The 26,779-nt window shown below is 40.6% G+C and overlaps 1 protein-coding gene across 4 annotated transcripts in view; it reads right to left on the reverse strand.

Moving 5' to 3' along the window:
• The window catches only part of ZMYM2 (zinc finger MYM-type containing 2), a 96,320-nt gene that overhangs the window by 18,750 nt on the left and 50,791 nt on the right, over positions 1-26,779 (reverse strand). For 3 of the 4 annotated variants that reach the window (XR_009048945.1, XM_057707012.1, XM_057707014.1), the window contains 8 exons: positions 24,426-24,497; positions 19,434-19,584; positions 18,504-18,619; positions 15,676-15,792; positions 13,437-13,587; positions 11,017-11,189; positions 4,296-4,461; positions 3,652-3,686 (listed from right to left, as the gene is read on the reverse strand). Coding sequence is in view for 3 of the 4 variants with exons in the window: in XM_057707012.1 (XP_057562995.1) it covers positions 3,652-3,686; positions 4,296-4,461; positions 11,017-11,189; positions 13,437-13,587; positions 15,676-15,792; positions 18,504-18,619; positions 19,434-19,584; positions 24,426-24,497 (981 nt within the window). In the remaining variant the exon portion in view is untranslated. The remainder of the gene's footprint in view (positions 1-3,651; positions 3,687-4,295; positions 4,462-11,016; positions 11,190-13,436; positions 13,588-15,675; positions 15,793-18,503; positions 18,620-19,433; positions 19,585-24,425; positions 24,498-26,779) is intronic. The other variant, XM_057707013.1, reaches the window with a different exon arrangement.

The following is a 26,779-nucleotide window of genomic DNA, read 5'->3' on the forward strand; positions in this document are numbered from 1 at the left end:
TTTTTTGGTCCCACCCACGTACTGGCACACGGGCCAGGTTCCCCTCTAAGTGCTCGTGGTCTCGAGCTCTGTGGACCAAAGGGTTTGCACTTGGTCACCACTGGCCTTGGCCCAAGAGCAAGGTCACACAGTCTCTGAAGGATTCAAGTCAGGGCTTCGAGACCACCTGCATTTGGTAGGTTCGTTTTTACCAATGACCTTGCAAAACTGGCCACCTGCATCTTCCCATGTCACCCCCAGCAGCCCCCTCCGCAGATCCCTGACCTGCAGAACTCACCCGGGCCTGCAAGGCTCACACACTTCTTACACACGTGAGCCAGCCAGCGCACACACGAAGAGGCCACCCTTTTCATGATCCTAGTGCCAAGCTGTGAGCTAACCGTCTTGCCACGCTGCTGGTCACTGTGCTGTGTTGTCATCAGTCATACGCTCACGACTCCACAGATCTGGTCAAGTGCCACCCTTTCCCCACGCACTAGAGTTCACCTTAGCCCCACAGAGGCTGGACTTCTCACCCCTCTCTGTGGATGGACCGCACTGTGAACCCATGAAACCAAATTCACACGGATCCCCCGTCAGACACGCAGCAGCCTCCTGTGCTCACACCAGCAGCAAAATCACCCACATGGCACAAAAACGCGAAAAACTGGCACTCGCCCGACTGTGCAAAGGACATCTGTTTACAGCATAAGCAGAGATGAGGTGATCAAGCTGTCCCAGGGGCTCACAGCCCTCGACACCTGCAGTCCGCACGTGTGTGGCCTGATTTGGGCCTGACAGACACATCCTAGACAGCAGGCCATTTCACAAACATGAAAGGGTACAAATAAAAAACAGTGCAGGGCGGACCTCTCCCGGGTTTGCAGTCATGCTCACCGCCAAGGGGGCTGGTCCCGGGGGGGCTCACCCCAGGCTCACCAGGATTCCCCACCCCAGGAGCGGGAGCGGGTCTGACGTCACCGCCGTGCAACGTCAGGCAAGTCACTCGGTCTCCTGGGCCTCAACTTCCTCAGCTCTAAAGCAGGAGAACAGTTAACAAACAGCTACTGAATATCTACGACACAGCAAACCTGGGTAAGAGGGGTCTCAACTGGGAAATACTCTAGAACTCCCTTATGAACCAGAAGTCAAAGTCGCCGACGTCCCAGACTACTCGTGCTTCACTCCTATCATTCTGCAAACGGCACCATGTCAACTGAAACGCGCCACCTGGTAAAAACCGACACCCTACAATGCTTCTTACTCTTCTGTCAGTCAACAGGCAGGCTCTACACCTGCTGATAATGAATGCTGGAGAAGGACCCCAAATAATGAAAATTATAACGACGCCACCACATCTCGAGTATCAGCTACGTGGCCAGGGACTACGTGCTACAGACCATGTTTGTGTGGCCCTAAAATTCACACTGAGCGCTAATCCCCAAGGGGACAGCATCTGGAGGTGGGGCCTTTCGGTGATGACTCGGCCATGAGAGCAGAGCCCTCGTGAATGGGATCCGTGCCCTCCCAGAAGAGACCGCAGAGCCCCCGCCCCCTCCCACACGTGCGGACACACGACAGGACGGGCCGTCTGGGAACAGGAAGCAGGCCCTCACTAGACACTGGGGCTGCTGCAGCCCTGACCTCAGACGTGCAGACTCCACGGCTCGGAGAAGCACTGTCTGTGAGCCATCTCGCCACGGCGTCCTGTGGTGTGTAGCGGCTCAAATGGACCAGACACTGTGTAAAGTACCCAAGTCACACACCTCCGAAGTGAGTCCTTTAACCCTCTCAGCACCACAAGGGGTAGTAGGTGTTTTCTCACCCCTGTTTTACAGGTGAGGAAACTGAGGCTCAGAAGCTGCATGGCCCAGTAGAGGAGACAGAGCGGAGAGCTCTCACGTCGGGGGTCGAGTGGCTGCCCCGAGGCACACCCTCTGTCTGCAACAGCGCAGGCCCTGCCGCCAAGGCTTAGCGGGGACGACCCGAGGAGGTTCTGTCTTCATCCCCATGTTACAAATAAGGGGAAAGCCACACAAAGAACTGTAGAGCGACTTGCCCCAAACCACACAGCTGAACGTTCATCCTCTGCAGTCCACGCGCGGGAAATTAAGAGGTCCCCAAAGCTCAGGAGGACGAGGCGGGTAAGGCCTCTACAGGACAGCAGGCCACAGCTGCAAAGGCTCCCCGCCCGACAGTCAAGCCCCCGTCCTTCCATCTGTCCGATGAGGCGGTCTCAGTGCTGTCAGAGAGAAGTATTTGCTTCTGTGCGGGTGGAAGGGGTGTCTTGAAGCCTTGGACAAAAGCTTTGAAACAAGGTTGGGAGTTGCCTTGTAGCTGCACAAAGATGACAAACAGGGACGGCCACCTTCACACGCCTGGGCGTGGGCCAAGTGTCTGCTTAGGGCCACGTGACTCAGCTGACTCCCCCGGAACCATATGCCTCAAACACACATTCCCACAGTGGGGAGCAGACGGGAAGAAAGCAAGGGGAAAAGACTCTTACTTGTCGAGGACTCTAACTATTAACATCAAGACCAAAGACTGGGAGTTCCCTGGTGGTCCAGGGGTTAGGACGCCACGCTTCCATTCCATTTGATCCCTGGTCGAGGAACTAAGATTCCACCAAAAAAGAGAAACAACAAAACCAAACAACAAACAAACAAAACAAAAAACAAACAAAAAACATGAATGGAATAAAATAAAAACACCAATCTTTCACCTACATCAGAAATCCTAAACTGTGGTTACAGACAAAACTGCACCTAAAGAACTTCTCAGAAACACAGAAGGTCTGAGTTGGAGCCCAGGTGTTGGAAAGGTTTTGAAAACTCCCCAGGGGATTTCAGTGTGTAGCCAGAGCTGGTTCCCTCCTCCTGCCCAGGACCCCAGGAGCAGAGGCTCCCTGGTCCAGGGTGGTTCCTGCAGCCCTGGCACAGGAGAGCGGGCCCACTACCCCCTCCCTCCTCATTACACACAAACGGCCACTCCAGCCCACGAGAGCCTTGAAATGCTGACAGAATCTGATGTACACCAACAGAAAGAAAAGCACTACAGAAAACAAGAAAACAGGAAAACCCCAGAAGGAAGCGCTGTGGAAGTGCTCCTCAAGCTTACAAATTCCCAGGGCCTGGCCCCCAGCTCAGACCTCCAGTCCTGTCTGGGGAGCACAGGCCCAGCCTGCCCTGCCCCCCACTTCCCAGGATGCCACCTCAGACCCCTCCAAGCGCCGCCCCAGTGAACAGCCTGGACAAGCACGCACACCTCTGCACAGTACTACTCCTCCGACTCTTCTGTGCACCTGCAGCCTTCTACTCAGCCGCCCAGAAGTGCGGTCACAGCTGCCAGGACCACACATGCAACCATTTCAAACGCACCACTGCTGCTGCCCTCAAGGTGCGGCTGGGATGAGCGCTTGAACGCAAATACTGTGATGTCTCTCTCGCCCACTGGGGGTAAAGGCTCCCATTAATGCACCTGTATGTTCCTTAGCAAGCAGGAAAGGACCTGTGTTTACATCAGGTAATTCAGCAGAATATGAATACTTCAGCTTTTCAACAGAGGAAAGTAAAAAAGTCTTTTATTATTATAGTCAGATTAAAATGCACCAATTACTTTTTATCCCCACGTGATAAAAATCAACATGTAGAGCTTCACTTCAGCAATACTTACCATCATTTTGGTTCGGGACGTCTGACAACCCTGATCTAAAAACAAACAAATTTAAAATAAGACAAATATCACCTTCTTCAGGATTTTATAAATCCATATTTCTCATTAATTTTTACTGCTTTCTGAAACAGTTACTGAATAAAATATATTTTACGTTCTTTCAAGTAAAGAATTTGAGATTTGAAATACAGGGCTAAGAAATGGAATGAACTCTTTCCCCATTTTGTGCTCCACTGCGAGCAACGCTGTGTTCTCAGACTTAACTCCTGTGGGTTCCTGTTGTTTCTCCTATCCACCCCCAGCACACACAATTTGCTAAAAATCGTTTTCATTTAAAATTGCAAGAGACACATGATAGGCAGGTGAATTTTTTAAATAATTTTTGTTATAATTCTGTTTAGCTTCTCTCTACCCTCAACTAGCCTCTATATTTTTCAACTAGCGTTCGATTTTTAAGAGAATAAAACAAAAAGCAGTACATCTACAGAAACATCATTGAAGGCACTTCCATCCCAGGGAAACTATGGAAGTTGCTGTTAAATTATCTCCAAAAACAGCTGTTCCTGATCATTACCTCGAACCCAGACCTACAAGACTACAGGCTGCACTACGGGTTTTCAAGTTACCACCAAACAACCACGCACCATAATGCAAATTCTCAGGCCCCTTCTGGGTCGTCATGTTGGGCTCATTCTGCTGGCAGTAGAAGCGCAGCAAGCAGTGTTGGTCGCAGAAGTGCTTCATCTCCCCTCGCCACTGCACTCGCTCCCTCAGGGTCCCCTGAGATTTACAGCAGTCACACCGCGCGGCCTTGATGAAAAAAGGAAGGGGCAGACAGTTCCCCTTAGAAGGTTTAAAAAGTCAGACACATATTTTACAAGATTTCTAGACATTTCAGTGATTATTGCCAAATGTGATAAAATAAGGTCTGATGAAAAAATAAAATTGTAACAAAAATCATAAACATACAGTAAAATCCACAAAAGTTTAAAAAGTAGCAATTCACCTAATTGTGAAGATCCCTTTCTATACTTACCAGAAGTCAAAGACCAGCATTACAAAGACAGGGTAACCCCAAAAAGTGAAGAGTGGTAGACCAAATTGGTACAACGTATTTTAATATTACAAAATAATTTTGAGAGCCATAATGATATACTGGTCGAAGTCCCCCACAATCATACGACACTGAAAATCTGTAATTAATGAACAGATTTCCCAGGTTCAAATGAGTTCATAATAGACCAATTTATACACCTGTACAGACCAGAATAACTTTGAAGCCAGCTCTTACACTGAGAAAATCATGGATGTTAATTTGAAATGTTTTGTTTCAATAGTTTAATAAATTTAAAGGGCTTTAATAAATATAATGTTTTAATAACAAGAATTTCAAGTTCATGTTTTAAAACACTCAATGTTTAATTAATTAAAAAATAATTATATTTTAAGATCACAAATTTGAACTACATCTAAGAAAACAATCAGCCCTAACTAGTCTATAACTTAATATGCAAAATAAAACCAACTAAAATTCATACATTAAAAAGTTATACTTTATTGGGCTTCCTAGGTGGCGCAGTGGTTAAGAATCCGCCTGCCAATGCAGGGGACACAGGTTCGATCCCTGCTCCAGGAAGATCCCACATGCCACGGAGCAACTAAGCCCGTGTGCCAAAAAAAAAAAAAAAAAAAAAGTTATACTTTATGACAGTGAATCAATTAATCTAGGGACAGATTTTTGAGAGATTCCATTTTCCCCAGATTTTATCCATTTTCACTACCATCTTGATCAATGAGTGAACCAAAAGGTATAAATAATTTCAAATACAGTACTTTTCATAATTAAGTTTTTTATCTAGTTACAGCAGAAATAAATTACTGTAATTTTTTAAATTGCCCTGTAGTTTAGCCACCAACTTAGAAGTTTTGACAAAACAATGAATATTAAGAACTTGGTAGTTGGTAACAGTCACCTTCCCTGTAGTTTTCCCTCACTGCTCTAAACCACCTAGTTTTACACTGTGGGTTTGTTACGTCTCCACAGGAGTCCCGTGAATAAACACTACAACATGAACAAAGCACTGTGTGGGTAAACAGGTCTTATATAACAAACATACCCCAAGGTTAGAACACGAGCTCTTTATTTCTCCAGGTCAGGTATTTCTCCTGCTGAATAAATGTTAAATGAATGAAGATTTGCAGTGTAAATTATGACTATTAAGTGATGCCAATATCACATCTCTTGTCCAAAAACTTGTGAGCTTAAATGTTATACTGCTGGTAATATAACATGGTAATCTCAATAACATTAGCACTTACTATCAACCAGGTCCTAGTTTACTCAATGATAAAAAAAAAAGTCCCTACATAAGGCTCTCACCAGCAAAGATTGTTCTTTACAATAATCATTGAAGTGCTCTAGGTTTCTGGGATTTTTTCCTTTTTATACTTTATACTCAAAGAAAAGCCAAAGCAGCACGGGAGGAACTGAGTCTAAACAGTCAAGAACACAGCACAAATGAAGATGAGAACCTGAAAACAAAGGCCAGGCTGCCCTCTCCACTCTGCAAGCCGCACAACAGGGAGGGAAACTAAAGTCCTGATACAGTAAGTTACTTCTTAGCGCCAAATGCTGCAGTGCAGCAGGACTCAAAGCAGACAATCCAAGTCAAAACCGAGGCTTTATTCAGTGCACCAAGTTACAAAAAAGACAATGGAAAAACAAAATGAGTTAATATGAATAAGTAGAAATAAAAATCCCAACAGGTGTAAAATGCTGCAAGAAGGTTCTCAATGTAACATCTAAAACCCAAATCAATCTGTATACAATGTGTATCTGTACACAAAGTACTGTGCTCACTCTTTGTATATGGTAATATTTCCACTTACACAATAACTTCGTAGGCCTAGAGCCTACAGCCAAGCAGAGAATCTGAACAATGAAATCATTTCATTATTTTATAATTAGAGATATTTGGAATTTTGTCCTAACAACACTTTACGCTCCTTTCTTCCAGAAAGTCCAAAACAAATTTAGATGATTTCTATCAAAAAAAAAAAAAAAAAAAGGAGCGAGATTAATGCTAATTTGCAAATGGAAACAAAATATGTGTCTTTTCAGGATAAAGGATAATATCAGAACTCAATACTAACTCCAAGTTTAAGACCATAATCAAAATTTTAGAGGTTGTGAACCTCTTGGTTTCTGGCTTTTTTTCCCCCCTTTTACAGCCACTTGTACAAACTCCTGGTGAAGTGTTTGGAACCAGGCTAAATGGAAAACCTCACTGATGACCATCACTCCTTATCAATACCACTGCCTCCCACTCAGAAGACAGAACTCTTAGGAAAGCTTAACACTCCTACAGCATAAGAACCGACCAGTGACCCGTGTTTCTGGTTTAACACTGTATCATCGTGCACTTCGCGGTTTTCCTGCCACTACTGAAAATCAGGGTTGTAGATATTTTGAGGGGAAAAAAAAACAAACAGTTACTGATTCAAACAATCTAAATAATAAGCAGATACTAACTAAACTCTTAGCTCACAAACCTTAATCCAGCCTCTCAGCTAATCCAGGAGCCTCCTCTTCAATAACTGAGGAGAGGTCACTGGACCCACACCAACACAGCCCCTTACCTTTCTCAGACAGTCTGGGTTGATATACACACTTCCTTGTAACCTTTCATCCCCTCATTCCCCTCTTCACCAATCAGACCTAATTTTGCAAGGGCTAACCATGAATGCAAATGAAACAGGATTTTATACTCATTTATTTAAAAAAAGAATGCAGTAATAAAAGATCAGGCACTGGGTACTCTACGAAGCACTCAAGTGACAAGAATTCTTCAGTTACCCAAAGGCACATTCAAAGCAAGAATATTAGGTATTTCCTGTCTAAACTTAATGCCAAAAACAATGAGTGATTTTTTTTAAATCAATATTTCTGGCAGTTTATAGACAAAAAAGAAAAACATAGAAGCCGCAAAATATTTTCCATCCAGCTATCCTTTTATAACTAAGACTTATTAAAATATAAGTATTAATTTGATTACAGCCCAAAGTCATTGCTGTTTAACTGTTAGGGCATTCGCATTGAAGAATGTAACACTGCCACCCTTCACTACTAGTTTTTAAAACAAATCAAAGTCTGTATTAAAAAACTGTAATTTGAACAAAGTTTAAGAAAAGCTTATTACTTCTATTAAGAAGTATATGAAAGTCTTCTTGAGAAACAGCGGGACTTCTGAACTATCTTCACTGCATCAACACCTAGCTACTATTCCACTGCAATACTAGATCCTCTTTCTCCAAAACATTTAAATTTACAGAAATGAAAAGAACTATCCTCCCACCTGGTTTCACACTATGCCTGGAAACATTTACTTTGAGGAAAAGTAAAACCTACTTCCTTCTAAAGAGTTTTCTGGGAGAATAAAAAAACATCAGCTTTATTCTCAACATTTTTTGCTTGCATGATTTCAATGGCTTTTGTATGCTAATTTCGAAGAGACAGTATTTAGTTAACCTCTATTTTAAATCTTAAAGCAAACCTTTATATAGACCTGAAAAAGATTATTTAAAATGTCTCGTCAAGTTAAACATAGGCCGAAATTTTTTAAACATAAGATTAAACATTTAAATTTAAATAAACAAAGATGTAAAGCTGTTTGTACTCCAGGCAGTCTCTCAAACTGAAGCGCACAGACAAGCGCAGGTCCAGGCGGATGCTGGCTCCTCTGCGCAGGCGGCACCGGCGGACTGCTCTCGGGTCTGTGAACGTTCCCTGATGAGGCACTTTTTGTGGATTATGAGTCACATTTTTTAATGAACTAAAACCTAAAACTTTGAGTTCTTACATTTAAAGAGTAGAAGGGGAAAGAAGGTCAGGGAATAGTCTCGTGTGGCTGGGACTCAAAGTAACACCTGTTCAGGATGACCACATGCTGGGGACGCGTGAGAAAGCGAGAGGCCTGGCTGCCTCCACAGGGCCGCTGCCAGCCCGGAGAGCCGTCACTGGGGTCTGTGTTATGAAATCCCTGTCCTGTGCCACCGCACAGCTTGCAGTAATGCTATTGTTTATATTATACAAGGATTTGTTGGGTTTAAGACAAGGAATAATAAAAATGTGTTTAATGTATAGAATACTGACATTAAACAAACAGGTAACTGTCACTAGTTATTTAACTAACTTTCTGAAGTGCAGTGCCTCACTGAAATTTCATCATTGAACATATAAAAATATTAGCTACAATTATCCTTTAAATAGGAAACTGGAACAAATGGCAACATCTTGAATAATTTGGTCTTTTGCCAAAGAACACATCTCTGCTTCCCAAAAAAGAAAAAAGAGAACAGGGAGAATCAAAGAAAGAAGCCAAACAGAGAAATACAGTCCATGTGCTGTGAACAAAAAACAATAACCCCCAAGAAAGAGTATTTGAAAAAAATTGAAGTTTTGAATTCACAATTATACAGTTCGGCAGAAATTTGTATAATAAAATAATGACAGGGAAATCCTCAATAGCACGTGGTAACAACTTTCGTCTCAAACAATAAAACAAATGATGAAAAGGATGACAGAAAGAATAAAAGGGAGTTTCCACATTCGTGCCCACGAATAACTTCACTGTTTTGAGATTATCCAAAACCAATTTTTAAAAATAAAACCTCCTAAACAGTGAAGGAAACGTCTGTGTGTGTGCTAAACTGAAACTGAGCATTTAGAGCTATTAAAGTAACATTTTCTGACTGGTTTCTCATCTGTCTGTGACAACAAGGTGCTGGTTCAGATGGAAAGGGCTGCAGGCTCACATGTCTCAGTATTTGTTCTGTGTGTTTCTAAAATGTGAACCTTCATTCCAAGGCTTAAAATAGAAGCAACAGTAAAACAGTGAAGTAACTTTAAAAGTGCAGCAAAATCTTAGCCTATAACAACTTGGAAAGCATCTTGTTCCTCTTTTTATGTAAAAGATGTTTGTTACGTCGAGCTATAGATATTCAAGAACTACACCAAAAATTCCTACAATTCTCCTATCATTCTAACACTAATCACTTTCATTAAGTGAACTAAATAATATTCTACATATTTCAACCATTTTACTGTTTGTTTCTTTAGTAGCACTTCACAAATTTGCAGTTATAATGCTATCTAGCCTCACATGCTTTAGAATTGTATCCATAGTGAAGCTTTAGCGTTGAGATGGTTTACCATCAAGTAGTAAAAGATGCTTTTTCTGGGGTAGTATCTGACTAAATAAAGCCCAAATTTATACTCATTTCCTTATCTAAAAAGAAACCAAAGCAATGGACCAAAAAGGGCTTCTCTTCTACTTTTTGAGAAGTAGATTTTACTAAGACACACACACATTCACAACCTCAGGGTAACTGCTTCCAGTCTCTGTTTATCTATAGTGTCCTTTCCATTGGAAACTCTCCAAAACATCCACAGTTAAAGGGGGTGGGGGGAGTTTAAAACATACCCTAAGTATCCAAAACAATTACCTGGCGATGTTCATAACTGATAAGGTACTCATCAAAAATATTCCTATTTAGTGAAATAAGGACATACAAATTGTGGGAAGACATTCTGGAACCTTTTTGAAGCATTGAAAGTGTTGAAGTATGTGGGCCGAGCGATGGGATTCAGAATGTCCTGCTTGAGCAGTGGAGGAGCTGAGAGTGCGGGGCATGGAGACTAATATCACCCTGTTTGGTCCTGAGGGATGGCTGGTTAGCCAAAGACGGGTAAGATTCCTCAGAGGAGGAACAACCTAAGACAGGCACAGCCGCAGAGGGGCCAACAGGGGTGGTGCATAGAACCTTCCTTATATCACCGTGTTTGGCCCTAGAGGATGACTGGTTAGCCAGAGACGGGTAAGATTCCTCAAGGGAGGAACAACCTAAGACAGGCACAGTCGCAGAGGGGCCAACACGGGTGGGGCACAGACCCCCAATATCTGAGAGAGGTCTCCTGCCCCCAGGGCTGTTTTGCTCTCCACCCCCAGCTCAGATCCACACCTGCTCAACTCGGACCCAGGAAGTAAACAAAGATAATTGCCTCAGTCATGTGAGGCCTTTGATTGTTTATGAGTGTAACCTGAGAATGTTAGCCCACGAACTCAATAAAAGCAGCCTGGGATGAGTCAGCAGGGCTCTTGATCCAAGAGGTCTTGAGCCCCCCGGTCCCATCTTTCTCTTCAGTCTGTGTCTGTGTCTTCTTCAAGCTTGCGGCACCCGTCACTCACCTCGAGTCGCCGAGCTGGTCTCGGCAACAAATCTTAAGACAAATAATCCATTCAGTTAAACGACACTGGTGGAAGCAAGACACAGCCTAGTCTGGGCTCCCGAGGCCGCGGTACTTGCCTTGTAGTACCAGTCCTGGAAGCGCCGGCAGCAGTCCTCGCTGCAGAAGTCCCTCACCACACCGTCCAGCTCCTTGGTCGCCCCCTTCTTACACAGCTGAGAGCAGTAGTTGCAAGTCACACACCTCAATCCTAAACGCCTTGCAAAATCCTGTTTGTACAACAGTTTGCAGCCTGAAAAATATAAGGTTTTATTATTAAAACAAAAACTGATTTTTGAGGTAAGAAAGCGCTTACAGGTCAAACAGATCATTGGCTTTAGAAGGTGTTTATAAATGCACATATAAAGTCCTCTTTCTCTCTTGATCAAACTGTGAAATCTACTGTGATCAACACCAGCCTGTGAAAACTGGAAGAGAACATGGAATATTACATTAGATATCGTGTGGGTTCAAAAAGTTAATGTTCTAAGACTTTCAAATCTAGTAACGCCTCACATCTGTCATACCTGCTCTGTGTAAATAGAATCCTGCGTACCTATTATAAACACCATAAACAGGTATTTGAGAGAAATGAAATGTGGAGACTGTTGACAGGCTCTAAGCAAACTTCAAGATGCATTCAGCTAAGTAGGCATCTTGGTTAAATTCTCTAGCCTTAACCGACTCTGTCACCCTAAAGGACCGTCAAGGAAATAAAACTGGTTTAATGACTTGTCCAAAAAAACCATTCTGTTATTCCTTCTTTTGTTAAAACACTCCCGTTGCCTAGTACATAAATGCATTATTTTAACTGTTCTTACATTTAAATCTTACTTGTTCCCTATGATACCTCTACAAGGATTGAATAATCTTCCCACGCCTACTCACACTGCCACCCTTGGGAATGACCTTCCACTTGTGTATCTACCAGAATCCGACCCGTCCTTTAATGCGGAATGCAACTGTCTCCTATGTAATTTATTTGGCAATTACTTATGAACTGTCCTTATGACTTCTTTTCTGATACTTTGAACTATTACCTTAAAACACGTTTAATATTTTACCTTTATTAGCTTTATCTTTCTAACTAGGTTTTGATGGTAGTACCAGGTATTACATGTTTTTGTTATTTCTGACAGGTTCCAGCAGAGAACCAGGTGCAGTTAGAGAAAGCACAACATATATTATTAAACAGGAGAAAAATACACATCCTTTCTAAACTTTTATTGCCCAACCAAAGTTTAAGTCCCTCCAATTGAAAATTATGTCCTTCAGTGTCAATTATCTATTTGTTGCTACTTGTCTTTCATTTTAGTAAAATCCATATAATCCAAGCAGTGAGAGATCCCTGACGTGTGTTACCTCAGCACTAACACGCTCCAACTCAGGAATCCCTGAGACTGTCAACGCACAAAAACTCAGCTAGAAGAGTTACATTAATTCAGAATCAATCTTTCAATGAAACGTGTGTCACTCTGCACTATAGCTACGACCTTCACAGGAACCGTGGTTGCTTTTCATCTCAGGGGCCTGAAGCCGCGTGACCGGGAGCGGTGCTGTAAGCAGCAGCCTCTTGCAAACACGCCTCAGGTGTGAGCTGCCTCAGTACAAACGGAGACACGTGCTGGATGGACGAGTGCTCTTTTGAAACGGCTGCCATTCCCTACTGCATTTAGGATTTCCCAATCTTTTTCTTGCCTCTAACTAGCAGTAGAATCTATAGAAAAAATGGATCCAGGAAGGAGGGGGAAAAAAAAAAACACGGAAAACAACAGATGAGGATAGCAGGTGGGAAAGCTGGGCCTCCAGGGCCTAGTGCCTAGTATAGAAGGCGAGCGCCGCACAGAGCAAGAATGGGATGTCTGGGGGAAAGTAAAAATAATAAGAGCCCCAAATCCACAGCCACATCCCTGGTCCCTGTCTCTGGAGAGTTAGGATGAGAAGCGGAGTTTATTTTTATAATCTGCCGCCTGACAGCAGAGCAGCAAAAAGTGTAAATGGGAGGAAAGAGAATTCCCGAGTGTCCTGCTACAAGAGCCTGGGCTCCCAAACTGAAAATCTAAAAGTCTTTTCTGACAGTGGTAATGCCACATGTGACGTTCTCTCTGGGGTACTGAACACCTCAGTGGACGAGGCGGCAAACCGGGCAGGGAATGGAGGCAACGGAAAATAATTCTAATCCACCGGGAAAATCAACTTGCAGATCACAATTTGTCTGTTTAGAAATGACATGGTAAGATAATCCTTTTATTTTATTCTCAGAACTTCCTTCTAATGGAAACATATGTAACCAAATTCTTAGAGATAAAATACTCTGAGGCCCAGAGGTCTATAAACATATATAAAGTAACAGAAAAGCGAATTCAATTTTTTTGTTCAGCTACACTAAAATTGTACCACTACTCTGGACATATGTAGTTATATATTTTGAAAATATTTTGGCAAAAAATTAACATTAAATATTAATGAAAGTTATGAACAACACTGTATATACACTTGCCTTCACTACAGAAAGGTCTCTTAACGCCAGAGAAATTTACTGTTTCATGAAGAGTCTTCTCCTCTTGACAGTATTCGCAATATGTAACTATGCAATGCAGCTTCTTATAGTCATCTGAACAAGTTTTGCTGCAGAACTGATGCACTTTGTTCTAAATGCACAATGGGAACCTTGGTAAGTATATGACATCCACCTCAAGAACAAGTTTAAGAAATAAACAAGCCACTTTCACAGAAACAAAGTTAAAGCATTTACCTACTTAATGTTATAATCCTTAGCAATGTATTTCCCACAGGCCACAGACACCCAGTTTAACTAATTCACTGCTACATTTACACACAGCTCCACAAAATTCAGTAGTTAACCATTAACTACCCTAAAATTACTCAGTAACAGAATAAAAGTATAAGTAACACTCAGACAAGATGGCAGTCTGGTGCTGCTAACAGAACTGGAAAAATGGGAAGAAAACATGGAAGGTGCAACACGGGTAAGCTACAAAAAGATAAGAACTGTGACAATCATATCATTTGCACTCAAAAAGATGCAGTCAAACAGGCTCGACTGCATTCCTGCCCCAGCTTGCCAGCGACAGACCCTTTAGGGGGAAGGTGCTCCATCGCGGCCAGCACACAGTGAGACGGAGGAGCTCCCTTCAGCAGGGCGAGGTCAGCAATTAGTTATTTCTCCTGGCCCCAAACCCAGAAGAGCCAGAGCTACTTCCCAAACATCCAGCCAGCCAGGAGTACGTTAGAAGTGACAGGGCGGCAGCCTTCCCCCTCTCATTCTAGAGCACAGAGATGAGGTCTAAACCAGGTACCTAACGCTCCACAGAGCTCTCTGCAGAGCAAGGTAAAGAAGGTGAAGGTCTCAGAAGCCACGTGTAGTAAGACCAGCGGAGAGCTGCCCACGGGGGATGTGCGGCTTACAAGAGGGAAACCGCGGCCAAGAAGCCACAACTGCCAACTGTGGACCGAGAAGCGGAGGCCCCAGGGGTCAGCCTCGCTCATCTCCACGGTGCTTCTCCACTCATCTCAACACTCAGCCTCACAGACACAAGAGCAACACGCCGAGAACACAGGAGCAGGGCAGTGCCAGCCTGGGGCCGGGCGTGAGGACCCGCTGCAGCCAGCACTGCCAGGGCCCGGTCTGTGCCGCCCCCACCCCTGTGCAACACTCTTCTCTGTGCTCACCTCTGGACCTCTCTCCTCATTCCCCAGTCGCCCCTTTATTCCCTCCAGCTGGGCCTCCAGCATCCTTCCCGCTGTGACTTAGAGGGCAACCGTCACTAAACATCCTCAGTGGGTACTGACAACAGTCTCAGAGAATGACGGGTTTAAATGCTCTTGAGACAGCACCAAACAAAGTAACAGACCTAAAAAATTTTCTAGGAACTAAATAATAAAATTTCAGATTTCCAAAAGTACTTTAGAAATCATGTAGTCCAGTTCTGGGGATCACCTTCTGCCTAAGACTCAGATACTGAGGGACTTGGCCAAGAGCCAGTAATAACTTTGGCTGAAGAGCAGCTGTTAGTACTACATCTTGTGCACCATTTTATTACACGCACCATGCCCTCAAAAACATGGAAAGAAAGAATGGCTGAAGGGGAACACTGCTCAAGAAGCAGCATCCAGCCAGAGCCAGCCTGTCCCATCCTTCTTCCCTCCCTCCCTCCCTCCATCCATTCGTTACTACCCCCTTATTGAAGCAAACATTAATGCTCAGTTTCTGCTATGGCAAAAAGATGTGGCAAAGTAAATTAATAAACTGGTAAAGGCAAGAGTGATGAGAAAGGGAAACTAAAATTTATATTAGGATTCTTTTATCAAAACACAATTATAAACTGTTAAATGTCAACATGGTAAACATAAGGCAATACAAGATACTACAGCTCACAGACAATACTTATAAAGATGGGGGTTGGGGAGAGAGATGGGAACAACACTGCACAAACAGAAGACATTCCAGGTATGTGACTAAACAAAGTGACATTCTGTACACTGTTATGAACATAATATATAGTGAATATGACTTCAATAACTTTTTGTTTCACCTAGAAAGAAACAGATCCTTTTTTGGTGCTACTCCCACATAAAAAAAGCAAATAATCCAATCATCACAAAATCTGAAAAACTAATCCTTATCCACTAAGAAGTCCTCAAGTGGAAATGCCACAGTTATGGTACCTGACTTTCATTTCAGCACGAGATAACATACATAGCAAAATATGACTTGCCTCCCATTCCAGGATTTCTGGCTTTGAACAAAAGGAATTTTTGCAATAGTTGCACTTCAACTGAATATCACTTGGAGCTACAAACTGGCCGTTGGGAGATGACTGCATGCTCAGAGCCTAAAACAAGCACAAAACACACAGAGCCTGAGGCAGACTTCAGAAGTTTTATTGTGATGACCATCAAACATCAGCTACGTCCAGAAAAGTGTACTCATCTTTCTTAGGTACTTACTTCCTCAACATATAAAATTACATTTCTGAATTTTGTTTTTAAAAATACTAGTATACTAAGTTAGTTTCATGAAATTGAAGTTCATTTTTACCACATGATTACTACTATTTAAAATAATATGGAAAAGGAAAAAAACCAAAGTTCAATTATGATTTTTTCTTTAAGAAAATACAAGCATATGATAGTGAGGTCAGTTCACCAAGTTCTGAACTGGTAAACAAACCCAGAACCCAGCTCCTGGTTCTGCCTCTAACAGTGAACTTACTAATGGTCTGTTGCATTACAGCCATGATTTTCATTGCAAGTCCATCCGTAAAAACAGCCTTTTTATACTTTTTTTTAATTGATTTTTTAATACAAAGTTGGGGGGAAAAAGAGTTATGGCCTGGTATTGATACCACGAATTTATTTTAGTTTTATTACATTTTTAAAAGTTAAAACGATTTACAGACTAGAAGAAGATATAAGTATACATGGGCTTTAAAAGTTTTGTTTTGGGACATCCCTGGCCAGGGAACTAAGATCCCACAAGCCACAAGGCATGGCCCCCCCAAAAAAAAAGTTTTGTTCTAATTGCTAACCTGAGTGGTGAGTACACTGATATTTAATTATCACTCTTTAATCCATATTACATATAATTGTTGAATATATGAAATAGTTAATACAAAATTTTTCGAGGCAGCAGTGGACGGAGGAAAAAAACCTTTATTTTAAAACCTTTACCTACATCGTACAACACAATTTAAATTTGTGAAAAGAAATAAAACACATAGATTTAAGACCATAACTACCAGGTAAATGAATTAAAAAAAAAAAAACAAAAAACCCAGAAACATTACCCTTAGTGTTTCCAAAAAAACTGAAGTCCATTAAAGTTAATTATCCTTTCAAAACAAGTGAAATACTATCGTACAATCTTACTTTCAAGTGGAAAAGCATCTAATGAAGACATAAAAGTTCAAGATCTATGACTTGTTTTAAGATAAAAAATACTGCTTTTCTGTTTGTCAACTTAGTATTACTTTTGCGCAGACTCACAAAGTAGTGAGGCCGCCCCACAGGCTTCTCTTGGGTGTCTGCCAGGAATAACAGTCCAAATTGTTTCTTTACAATATACACTGTACTTGCACAAATGCTCTTATCAAATGACGGGCAATATAAGCTTCAAGTAAATGAAAAAAGCAGTTAAAACATGTTCAATAGCATTTCAGTTTACCCAACATCAAAAAGGAGGAAAGTTAAAAATCTGACAAGGAGCAAAGACACTGCCCTCTTCTCACCTAATAAACCCTCAGTCCTTAATTTCTATTCTAAGAAGAACCAACAAGTCAACAGTCACCAACAAGTCACCCCTCTCAGGACGTATCAATGGCCACGATCCCAACTTTCAAAAGCAAAGGTTAACAATCTTGAACGTGGTTATCACCTAAGCTCAGGTGAAGATATGAGGAAATAACTATTAACAAAAACTACATTCACCTGGCTGAATTCAAAACTACCTCAATTTAAATGCTAATAAATATTATAGTAACTACTGCAATGTACTTAAAAGACTACATTTTCGGTTTAAATAAATTAACCATAGCACAGTGCCTGCAACACAGTAGAACTGTTGGATAAATTAACTCATGAAGCCTTTGAGTACTACCCTGAAGTTTCACACACATCAGGTAAACCACTTAACACATGCTGAATCTCCTCTAAACTCCCCTGCCCTGCTGGTCAACCAGCTTAGTCTCAACACTTCCAGCAGGCCTATCCTCTGAGTCTATCCACACTCCAACTCTGACAACTATGGCAGAGAGCTCTTCTTGACCAAAATGGAAAAATGTCTCCCTGAAGCTGATCTTGAATTAAACAAGGGCCGACCAGAACAAGTCCAATCTCCCCGTCACATGGCAAATCTCACGAAGAAAACGTGTATGCTTGTTGCTTCCGGGCTAAACATGCCTACATCCTCCATGCACTTAGCATAAAACAGAATCCCCCTTACAAGTCTGATGTTACTCTAACCATCTACTAAGAAAATACTGGACCGCAGGCACTGAGCTCAACGACACTATGTGAAAATGAGTCAGGAAAAACCTCTTCAGAGGGGAGCCAGGAAGCCTGGGCGGCTCACTTCACAGACCCCAGCACGAGGAAGGAAGACGGTCTCCTTGCCCAGCAACACCCAGGAGTGAACAGCCCCCAACCCAGGGCCCTCGCCCTCCTCCAGCGAACTTGGGCTCAAAACCACCCCCAAACTCCCTCCTTTCCTCCTTTGTTCCCCAGATTTGTCTGTGGTGCCTCCTCCTTGGCTATTTCCGAATAAACTCAGGCTAGACCACTTACCCTTTTGTCTTAAAGGCTAACTAAAATTTATTTTCCTTCAAAGTCTGTATCATAAATAACAATTAAGAAGTCAATTGAGTATCCGTGCTAAGTAGAGAGTGGATCAAGCTACATCTGCTGTGACTCCAGAAATCTCCATCCTCCAATCTGACCCTCAACAAAATATGTAAAAATTAGCACATTAAATAAAGATGAAGCATATTACACTGTTCATTTTGTATGTGTATTTTATTGGAAGAGTTAAGCAAAATAAATAACATACCTGGAATTTAGCCACACAACTGGAATTGCAAAAGTTATATAGCTTTCCATCAGGCATTGTGGCCTGATACTGAGGTAAAGAGTTTCGCTTACAAAAATGGCAAATAATTCCCAAACCTAGGAGAGAAAAAGGACAGATCTGATTTTTTATAAAATAATCAAAGCTTAAAAAAAATCTTAACCTCTGAGAATAGTTTATTAACAAAACTTTCAGTAAACTATTATTTTATAAATTTCTGAGATTATTTGCACCTTAAAAAAATACTGTCATAAAAGAAAAGTCTGATACTATGTCTAAAACATACACGGATATATGAAACAATCTCAGTGGTAGATAACCTTTGGATGGGAAACAATTTTATCTAAGAACACAGACATGGACAGAACTTCATCAACAATTTCAAAATTAAGAGAAATGATCAAAACCATTAAAAAAGTTCACAGGAAGAAAGTTTAGTGTGATAATAAAAACAATCCATTTATGCAGTTAAAAGTGAGCATGAAAAGAAAGTCAGAGGAGGACTTCCCTGGTGGCACAGTGGTTAAGAATCCGCCTGCCAATGCAGGGTACACGGGTTCCATCCCTGGTCCGGGAAGATCCCACGTGCCGCGGAGCAACTAAGCCATGCGCCCCAACTAATAAGCTCTGCACTCTAGAGCCTATGAGCCACAACTACTGAGCCCACGTGTCACAACTGCCGCAGCCCAAGCATCTAGAGCCCGTGCTCCGCAACAAGAGAAGCCACTGCATTGAGAAGCCCACATACCACCATGAAGAGTAGCCCCCGCTTGCCACAAGTAGTGAAAGCCTATGTGCAGCAACAAAGACCCAACGCAGCCAATAAATAAAAAAGAAAGCCAGAGGAGAAAGAGTCGTTAAGAAATTGTTAATATTATTAAGTTTTTAACTTTCCAAATACCTGAAACTTACTTTGGGATTTTGCATGCTTCGTCTTGTGGCTGTTCATGCAAGCGGTCGAGCAGTAGGGCTCCATGTACCCGTTAGGGCCTATGCACTGAGTCATGTCAAAAAACCGGCACTGCGCGCGGCACCCAGTGCAAGTGGTCAGTTTTCCATATTTCTGAAATTTGAAACATAAAAAGAAAATTAAGAGTTTAACTAGATAAAATTATTGTATTTTTCATTATACTTTTTCTGTCTGCAAAACAATTCTGTTCATCTCTAATCAGGCTTAGTGGGTCAGAAGTCTTCATCTGACGCAAAGTGTTAACTGCAATACAGCTATATTAAGATCAAAGAAAAGCGTGAGCTAAGTCTCCTTCAAAAATAGTGGCTTTCCCAATTATTTAGTTATACAGAATTCTTTCACACAGGTAAGTAGAAACTGGAAATCTAAGAATGGCACGGTGTTTTCTCAATGATAACATACTTCCTTGTCATACGACAGAAGAAATTAAATGAATCTACAAAATATGTCCTAATAATCAAATGACTACAGTCTTTCAGTAGAATAATGTGAAGATGTTAAATACTTTTTCCAGTGAGCTATTTACCACCTATTACATTTAAAATCTCATTCAACCAAAATAAAATGTATAAACCTTTACATTTTTTTAATTAAAAAAAACTTCATTCAAAATGACTTTTGGTTATTAAAGTTAATAGGTTATTAAAGTCAATAGGTAACAATAAAGTCAATTGTGCCAAAGGTGAAATACTGCCAATCCTGATGTAATTCAGAGAATGGGTAAGACCAAAGGAGGAAAGGCCAAAGGAGGTGCACTCTGGAAATTACTAGACGTAAGCAGTATATGACTGAAATACAGTCTTACAAAAATACAATTCAGAGGAACTGGTGTGTTTGTATTTAAAAAATAACTTGATAGTCACAATTAGAAATCAAACAAAAGTAAAGGCAAGCCTTTAAGTGCAACTTGTATTTGATTTCTGTCCTGAGTGGTAACAGAACTGTCATAATCACTTAAATCAAACATCACAGTCCATGATGTCAAGGAATCACACAGTCAGTCCTGTGCACTCGCAGGTGCAGGTCACTGTATACAAGGGACGTGAGTGTCCATCTTTTCCCATGATGCTGAGATCACCGCACTCATCTTCACACCCAGCACCACCTAATACAACACGATGGCACAAGACGTGCTCAGCACATCCCATGGGGGGATGTGTAACAGGTGTTAGAAAAGCTGACAATCAGGCCAAAAATAATCAAAAATGAGTAAACTACATGGATAAATTTCACAAATGCCACAGGATCTGAGAAAATAAAATAAATTGAAGGCAAAAACATTAGCCTAAAACATCAACATCAAAAGAAGAAAAAAACTTTCTCAGCAAACAATAAACAGGAAAGGTATAAGAGAACATAGCTATTTACATGCCAGGAATGCATGTTATAGTCACGCTGGTTCCTTAATTATGCAAATATCACCTAAAGGAAGCTGTACGTTTTACTTTTCAAAGTGGAAACCAACTCATTCTTAAATCTCTGATAGGCTCACAAAAAAAAAAAGAAAGAAAAAAAAAAGAATAGAAAAGAAAAACCAAGAAGAAAAACTTAGCAGCAGCAAAAGAATGCTAACAGAAAAAATTAGAATAAATGCAAATCTATTAAGTCTAATTATGATTCTCCCAAAGTTATAGGACAATAGAGGAGAAGGCTGTTGTTTTGTTTGGAATGACAACGTTTTCCTGGGGCCTAATTTAAATTTTATATCGGAAGACATATCAAAGAAAACAACAATAAGACAATGAAAAATAAAAGAATGTTTAAAATTGGCGGCACAGTACAAGTGAGGAATACTAAAAATATCACGACACATGCCACTGTATCGCAGAACTACAGAGAGAAAAATGAAGCGGCTCCCAGCAGGCGGGTGTGAGATCTCCACGCTGCGGCACCTATGAAGAATTCCTTTACCATCCGTTCCAAATGTGCACTAGATTTTTCAACTTACTAGAAATATCCTTCAAGTTGACAATGACTTTACAGCCAGAATGGTTAAATAATCACTAAGTTTTAAGACACATCAACAAAACGCAGACCAGTTGACTTGGGTCAAGTAAGCTTGGGTCAAGAAGCTAAGCAACTGGTCCATACTGAGAAATAGCACTGTGTGAAGACACTGAGAAAGACAGAATCACTAACACTGAAAACACGTTAACAGCCACTTTCACAGCTGCCACTACTACTTCAACAAACAAAAGGACCCATCTAACAGTTAAAAAGACATATACTGTCATGCCACACTTTCTGCTTCCTGTGCAATCAACACAATCACATTTAAATTTCACGCACCCTATAAACATGCGTCAAGTGATTTAAGGAACAAAATTAAGTGGAGCAGATACACAATTATTATATTCCCCATTCATGCACAGGGGGAAATAAACCTACTTATAAGTTCAGTAAAAAAATATGGGGTCGGGGAGGGTGGGGGGGAGTCGCGGGAGGGAGGGGATATGTGTATAAATACAGCTGATTCACTTTGGTGTACCTCATAAGCTGGTACAAGATGTAAAGCAATTATATTCCGATAAAGAGCTTAAAAAAAAAGGTATGGGGTGGATCTGATTGAAACAACACCAGTGAGGTAAAAGGTAAAAGTAATGGGGAATTTCTGGTAAATGGGTTCACTTTCAGTCTAGTCATTAAAAAAAGCTGCCTTACATTTTCATGTTAACCAACTCTACATGAATGTCAAAATTAACCATTACATGATTCTAATTTTCACACCCTAATTACTTTTAGCAGAACCTGTGACTGTCAAAAATTAAAATCCCCAACTTTTTGTCTCATTCTGGCAGGTGGCTCAGTATATCACTGACACCCAACCTCACTTCAACACACACTGCGGTTATTAGCCACTGTGTCTCACTACTTAATGCATTCATACAGTGTATATGCATCACATTTCAAAATTTTTTACATATTTTAAAAATATTTTGATAACTATATTTTTGAATAACTGGTTCTAGTTGTAATCACAGATGTTTTATTTTATTCATTTAACGGCATCCTGAGAACCCATCTAACCATGTTACCAAGGGAGTCCAAAGCATAAAAATAGTTGGAAAACCCTGGAGAGGGGGTAGTGATAAAACTTCAACAATGACATGATATTACACTAATTTTCATGCTAAGTGAAGATTAAGAGATAAATTCAAGTAAGCCTTATACCTCACTCATTCAATAACACTCAAATTCTCTCTGCACATGATGCACAAGCAGAGAAACAGAGATTTAAAAAACTTACACATCATGGTTTACTCTTCTTCACTATTGTATAGTTTACAATTTTCCTTTCAATACATATATACAATTTTCGTAATTTTTAAAACTTTTCTAATTGACAACAGATGCTAAAAATAGTGAAAATTTTGCTGAGAAACATGATATTTATGTAGTATAAAACACATCGCCTCGAAATAACTTAAATACCAAGGGAAAAATAGTAACTACCCTGGAGAAACTGGACAGCACTCCCTTGACCGTGTGCAGCGATTAATGTACAACAGTGGGAAACACAGACATCACGTGCCTCCTGGTGTGATGCACCACGGAGGACGCTGTACCACTTACAAGGTACTCATGCCTAAAATGTCCTGCAGTGTTCAAAACTGTCAAGGTCACAAAAGACCAGACAGACCAGGGACCAGCTCAAAGTCCCTTCTATAAAATGGTGTAGTATTTGAATACAAGCTATGCACATCTCTTTAAGATACCCACATCCCTCAATTACTTACACTACCTAAAACAATGTAAATGCTATGTAACAGTTGGCAGTGTGCAGCAAATTTGTGTTTTTTGTAATTTCCTGGAATTTTTTGCCCTGCACCCCCCAACATTTTCAATCCCTGGTCTGTTGAATCTGATGCAAAACCTGTGGATATAGGTGGCCAACTGCATAACTCATTATATAGAAATTTTATACAGAAAGGACAGGTATGAAAATAGCAGGCAGAGAGGTTAAAAGAGCTACTATGATAAGAGCTACTATGATAAATAGGCTGATATACTCAAGAAACCCGTGGGGGGGAAATATGAACATAATGAGGCCAGGAATAGAGGCCACAAAAAAGATCCAGATGGAACCTCCAGACGTGCCAAACACAAAGTCCGAGACAAAAAATACACCACGTGGAACTAACAGTTGATTAGAAAAGATTAGTAAAACTAAAGATACAATAGAAAGTCGCTAAAATGAAGCAAGAAGGAAAACAAGATTTTAAAAACCTCAGTAAATAATAGACCCACCGTGACCGTGGGACAGGAGCAGGAAGTCTAATACACCTGGAATTAGGGTCTCAGAAGAAGAGGGAGAAACTCAAAAAAGCTTTTTTTAAACAATGGCTTATGAGCCAGGACTGGATGCTATACAAATTTGCTGTAACAGACGTTAATGCACACAATCTGAATAAGGTCCACAGGTTAATCAAACAGCAGTAGTACATCAACACAAAATTCTTTATTTTGATCACTGTACTACAATTACAATTATTCTTAATTGTATACATTTATTCACGTACTAATTTATTCACGTGGCTTAATGGGAATATAGATTTGGAAACATGTTTTGAAAGAAAGGGTTTTTTTTTTCCCCTCTTTCAGGTAAGCACAAGAGAAGAACTTTTATATCCTATATTTAATTGCCCACTGTGGTCAAGGACTGTACGTTAAAAATCTGTATCTTAAAATAATTTTTAATAACAAATACCTGAAAGCGAATGAGTGCCTCACAAGAAAACACATGTAAAATTTAGTAAAATGAAAAAGTCTGTCTGTCTTAAGAGACAAAATAAGAAAATGATCATCATCTGACATATTTTAAGTTCATAAATGTTAATACACTTCAAAACGTACATGATTTTTCAGACACACAGTAAAGGCAGTATCACAGCACATCAGGTCGCGTCCTTGACCCCAGCCACACTCCAGCTTACCTCAGGCTGCATTAAGAAAGAGTCCTGCATGTGATCTCGAACCTCCTTCAGAAAGCTTGGATGGCTACCTACCTAAAAAAAGATTTTAAAAGGCTTTATAAAAAGATATAAAGAAAGGCTGCTAGATTGAAAGGTCAATAAGCAATCTGTAAAAGTTGATTCTTAACTACCTGTTCTGTGACTTACAACCTGGTTCCAATTTTTAAAAATGCCTATCTGTCCTATCCCCGTGCCACTGCCAAGCTCAAAGAATAATTACCATATAACTTTAATTATCCTACAGAAAATTAACTAGATAAAGAATTAAAAACAGACCCTTAGATTTGACTCACCTCTAAGTAGTCCTTGCAAAAAAATCACTTATTTCTCTTAGATGACAATGTATTCTAAATGTATCCATTAAAATCTATTAATAATATTTAAAACGATATCTCTGGAGTTCCCTGGCAGTCCAGTGGTTAGGACGCAGAGCTTTCACTACCATGGTCCCAGGGTTCAATCCCTGATCAGGGAACTGAGTTGCATAAGCCATGCAGTGCAGCCAAAAAAACAAACAAAAACACAAACACTATGGTGTCTCACAGCATTCTAAATTAACTTCTTTGGAAATTACACAGTTAAAATATTCATCACCTGCAAATGGGTTGTTTTGCAAACTCTTTTGAAAGCACATGTAACAGCTTCTGGCACACAGAAATTTATATCCTTATTCCTTGCAGAAAGTGTGCTGCTTTCCCTAAAAGTCAAAAAACTATGCAAGAAAATGGAAAATAGTCTCCTAGGGTAACGGAAATAAAAACAAAAATAAACAAATGGAATCTAATTAAACTTAAAAGCTTTTATACAGCAAAAGGAAATCATAAACAAAACAAAAAAGACAACCTACAGGACGGAAGAAAATATTTGGAAATGATGTGACCGACAAAGGATCAGTCTCAATATCAAAACAAGAGCAAAAGCAAAAATCAAAAAATGGGCAGAAGATCTAAATAGACATTTCTCTAAAGAAGGCATACAGATGGCCAAAAGGCACATGAAAAGATGCTCAACATCACTAATTATTAGAGAAATGCAAATCAAAACTACAATTAGACAAAGGGGCTTCCCTGGTGGCACAGTGGTTAAGGATCCCCCTGCCAATGCAGGGGACACAGGTTCGAGCCCTGGTCTGGGAAGATCCCACATGCTGCAGAGCAACTAAACCCGTGTGCCGCAACTATTGAGCCTGTGCTTTAGAGCCCGCGAGTCACAGCTACTGAAGCCCAGGTGCCTAGAGCCCATGCTCCGCAACAAGAGAAGCCCACACACCAAAACGAAGAGTAGCCCCCGCTGCCTCCAACTAGAGAAGCCTGCGTGCAGCAAAGAAGACCCAATGCAGCCAATAAATAAATAAATTTTAAAAAATCTACAAATAAACGCTGGAGAGGGTATGGAGGAAAGGGAAACCTCCAGTGGGAATGTATTTGGTGCAGTCATTATGGAGAATAGCATGGAGGTTCCTTAAAAAACTAAAAATAGAGTTACCATATGATCCAGCAATCTCACTCCTTGGCATATATCTGGAGAAAACCATAACTTGAAAAGATACACGCACCCCAATGTTCAATGAATGACTATTTACAATAGCCAGGACATGGAAGCAACCTAAATGTCCATTGACAGAAGAATGGATAAAGAAGATGTGGTACATATACACAATGGAATATTACTCAGCCATAAAAACGAATGAAATAATGCCATCTGCAGCAACATAGATGGATCTAGAGATTATCACACTAAGTGAAGTAAGACAGACAGAAAGACAAATATCATATGCTATCCCTTACATGTGGGATCTTAAAAAAAAAAGATACAAATGAACTCATTTACAAAACAGAAACAGACTCACAGATATAGAACCCAAATTCATGGTTACTAAAGGGAAAAACCAGGGGGCAGAGATAAATTAGGAGCTTGAGATTAAAATATACACACTACTACATATAAAACAGATAACCAACAAAGACCTACTGTACAGCACAGAGAACTACACTCAATAGCTTGTAATAATCTATAATGGAAGAGAATATAAAAGAATAAAAAAAGAATGTAGATATATTTTTATATATATATAAAACAATTACTTTGCTGTACACCTGAAACTAATGCAACACTGTAAATCAACTATATTTCAATTAAAAATTTGTTAATTTTTTTAATAAAAAAAATTTTTTTAATGGCAAATACTGAAAGAAAGTATTAAGCATTAGACATTCTCCACAGCCAGGATCTAGACTATTAATCATCTGTGTCCATAAACTCCAGACACTACCTGGGCTCAGGGACACGGATAAACAACAACGGCAGCCAGGTTA

This window comes from Hippopotamus amphibius, chromosome 14 (genome assembly GCF_030028045.1).
Source record: "Hippopotamus amphibius kiboko isolate mHipAmp2 chromosome 14, mHipAmp2.hap2, whole genome shotgun sequence".
In the NCBI taxonomy this organism is placed as follows: Eukaryota; Metazoa; Chordata; class Mammalia; order Artiodactyla; family Hippopotamidae; genus Hippopotamus; species Hippopotamus amphibius.